Below are 3,404 nucleotides of genomic sequence, written 5' to 3'. Positions count from 1 at the left end.
GGTAAGTACTTACCCGGTAAGCATTTGGTAAACGGACCCTACATCTATTTTAATCACCTCGTTTTTAAATTTTCTTCCAATGTCTCTTTTTGTTTGATACCAATGTTTATATATTATAATGTAAGATTATGAAATATCTCGTCCGTTACACCACAAATGCGACTTTATAAACAAACAAGAATTTGTATCTTTGTGGAACTTAAATCCTTTTAAACTCTTCGAAGTACTGCAAAACACACACATAACCCACATGCAGGTTTTTGATAATTGATTCTATGGTACGGTGTTCTTGATTCCTATAAGGGGGTATACTTGAATTTTTATCTGGGAATTTCTTCATGGATTTTGACTCGATTTTTAGTTTTTGGAGTTCTGGTAAAGATTTTGGTTGTGGGGTTCTAATTGGTGGATGTTTGAGAAAGCTTATGGATCTTTTTGGTCTGTTAATTTTGCTTTATTTTGGATTGAAGGTTTTGCAATTTAGTGTTGTGAACTTCAGGTTTTTGACTCAATTCGTAAATTGGTTTTGCCTGAGAAACTGTTTTGATGAAAACTCTGATCCAAATATGTCTAATTGTAAGTGCGGATTGGTGAACTTTTTGAATCTTTCAAGCCCGCCCATGATTGAGAAATGGGAGGTAGTTAATGAAACTGTAAATAGGAAGAGAAATGGTGGTTTTGATGAAGAACATGATGCAGATAAGCAAGAACATTATGATGAAGATGAGGTGTTTGATGTAATGACTCTGAGAAAGTTGGTTAAGATAGAAAGGCAGCGAGCCCATGATGCTAACCTGGAGCTCGAGAAAGAGCGAATGGCATCCACGACTGCAGCTGAGGAGGCAATGGCGATGATTCTGCGGCTTCAGAACGAGAAAAGCGTGCTTGAAATGGAATCCCAACAGCATCGGAGATTGACCCATGAAAAACAACTCCATGATCAAGAGGTTATCCAATCTTTGAGATGGATTGTGCTGAAGCACGAATCAGAAAGAAGCATACTGGAAGATCGTTTGAGATTGTGTCAACAAAGATTGAAGATTTATATCGATGATGATGATGATGATGGCGTGGATGGATGCGAACGGATTAATGGATCTTTAAGTTGCCCTGATGGTCTTGATGAAGGGCTGATTAGTTCTCTTGATTTGGGCTTGTCACCCTGTTGGTAAGTCTTTAATTGATAACAGACTGCTTAATGAGCTTAATGGTTGTATTCATGATTCATATCGAAAACCATCACTTGTGCTTGCAAATAAGTTGTTGATGTGTCTTGATCACATGATATATGCATTGCTTGTGAACATAAGTAATAATAGTTTGTTGGCAAACCTCTTTGCAAATTATACTTCTTGTGAGGATAAATGAAAACCCTTTGGATCTCTCTTTAAAAGAATTCTTATACATAAGGAATGTTCCTACATATATAAAGGTTTTGATAGAATTTTTTTTATTAACCTGGATATCCAACTCGCTATGCTAGCCGACTAATCTCAAGGCGACCACCTGCAAAGCAGATAGCCCGGAGTCACCGCATTTGAACCTCCGTGGCCACAAGGGGATTTTTATTCCTCCTTGGATTTGAACCTGAGACCTTCTGGTTTTTGATAGAATCTTGTCTAACTGTTGCGAGGCTCTAACAATTGCCCATGTTGCTTCTGTAATTTCATATCCTTGAGTGAATATGTTGATATAGTCGGGTTTGCTTCGATAACTTAAAAGTCTCAAATTTGAATCAATACTTGTGGATTGCTAGATAAACGTCCTCGACTACATCAGTGTGGCGCAAAAGGGTCGGACCAACCTTGGATATTGAAAAAAGCTACTCATGAATTCCATTTGTTTGAAGACAATTTATGTTACACCCCTAGTTTGAAGCAACAAAACGACCTTATTTTCTTTTTAGGAAAGACGGTGGCACATCTGGCAAGCTTAATTAAAGCACCAAGAAAGAACCATATATACATATGGGCATTTGAAGATGGGGTGTTCTTTTTAACCCGCTTTGGATTCGAAGCAAATAGAACTATAGAAGGTGTATATCAAAGTCGAGAGCATTTGAAACAGACAATTATTACATGTTATAAAGTGGTCATACACACACGATGGACACAATCGACTTTGCCCTTACACTATTTTGTCCCCATACAGTATCACATGTGATAATTGTCTGTTTCAGTGTACTCAAGTTCTCGTAAAATGAAATCGTTCTTGTTTGGACTTCCACTTATACACACATGTCCATGTATATATATATATATATATATATATATATTTGACAGCAGAAACCAAAAATCATAAGAAAATTTGTGCAAAAAAAAACTAAAAACCAACTAACAAAAGCCATTGAAGTAGGGTTTTCAAACCTGATACAATAATACGGTGGTTTTAATCAGTTGTCCAAGTGGCTATGGGCTACCAATGAAGAGTTTATGTTCGCGGATGCACAAATTGCACCAAAAATAAGCGTATATGCAATCTAACCTTAAATTAGGAGTTACTATTATCAAACCACAAAATAGATTAGTGTGGTTTTATGCAAGAACAATTATAAAACCAAAAAATGGTGGTTATAAAGAAACCTAACCCTAACTACAAAGGGACAATGGATGAACTACACAATGTGGATATAAAAATGGAGCGATTCCAGTAGAAGGGTGAATCACCTCTATTCCAAAAGAGGAACGATTCAAGTAAATGGGCGATTGACTGAGAGTAGAGAAGTACAGATTGATAGAACGAATGGAGAACTAACCTTGATAAGCAGTGATGGTTTCAAGAACGTGAATCATTGCCTTGGGAGAAGGAATTGTTGTCTCGGGAGAAGGAATCGACATATTTGGGAGCCAAGGAGTATAGATTCAACAATTTTAAGACTTTATGCATAAATTTGTAGTACTTTATGCATTTAAGGTTGTTTTTAAGACTTTTATGACATCTGGTTTATAAAGTTATATATATATATATATATATATATATAATAGGGGCCTATTCAAGGGAGAACTGAGTTGTTTGTGGTAACTGTGAGAACYAATCTTAACCACAAATCAATGGATAAATAAGAAAATTAGTAATTATGGTAATTTGAATTAAAATTATAATTAAAGGGCATTTTAGGTATTTTTAAAAAACTTCTCTCTCCGACCTCCGACCTCCGATCTCCGGTGAACATTAATCCGGCATGTACCAATGTATTACCAATTGGGGTACCACCATGTACCACATAATTTTCACTCGTCTCCTCCTTTCCCAATCCATCTTCTCCGRCYACTCTGTGATACCCATTACCCAATGTATTACCAATTGGGGTACCACCATGTACCACAGAATTTTCACTCGTCTCCTCCTTTCCCAATCCATCTTCTCCGGCCGATACCCATTACCCAATGTATTACCAATTGGGA

General features: G+C 36.7%; 1 protein-coding gene across 1 annotated transcript; it reads left to right on the top strand.

Moving 5' to 3' along the window:
* Positions 1 to 247: 247 nt before the first annotated feature.
* Positions 248 to 1,281, top strand: LOC112517276 (protein FLOURY 1-like). The gene has a single exon (XM_025124656.1). The coding sequence runs from the start codon at positions 339 to 341 to the stop codon at positions 1,170 to 1,172; it is 834 nt and encodes a 277-aa protein (XP_024980424.1). The 5' UTR covers positions 248 to 338; the 3' UTR covers positions 1,173 to 1,281.
* The last annotated feature ends 2,123 nt before the right edge of the window (positions 1,282 to 3,404 follow it).

Source organism: Cynara cardunculus, assembly GCF_001531365.2.
Source record: "Cynara cardunculus var. scolymus isolate 2C chromosome LG 8, CcrdV1, whole genome shotgun sequence".
NCBI lineage: Eukaryota > Viridiplantae > Streptophyta > Magnoliopsida > Asterales > Asteraceae > Cynara > Cynara cardunculus.
This window is presented reverse-complemented; position numbering and strand designations above follow the sequence as displayed.

Coding starts and splice junctions, on each gene's coding strand:
- LOC112517276 (XM_025124656.1), top strand. CDS start 339: ATGGATTTTGACTCGATTTTTAGTTTTTGGAGTTCTGGTAAAGATTTT.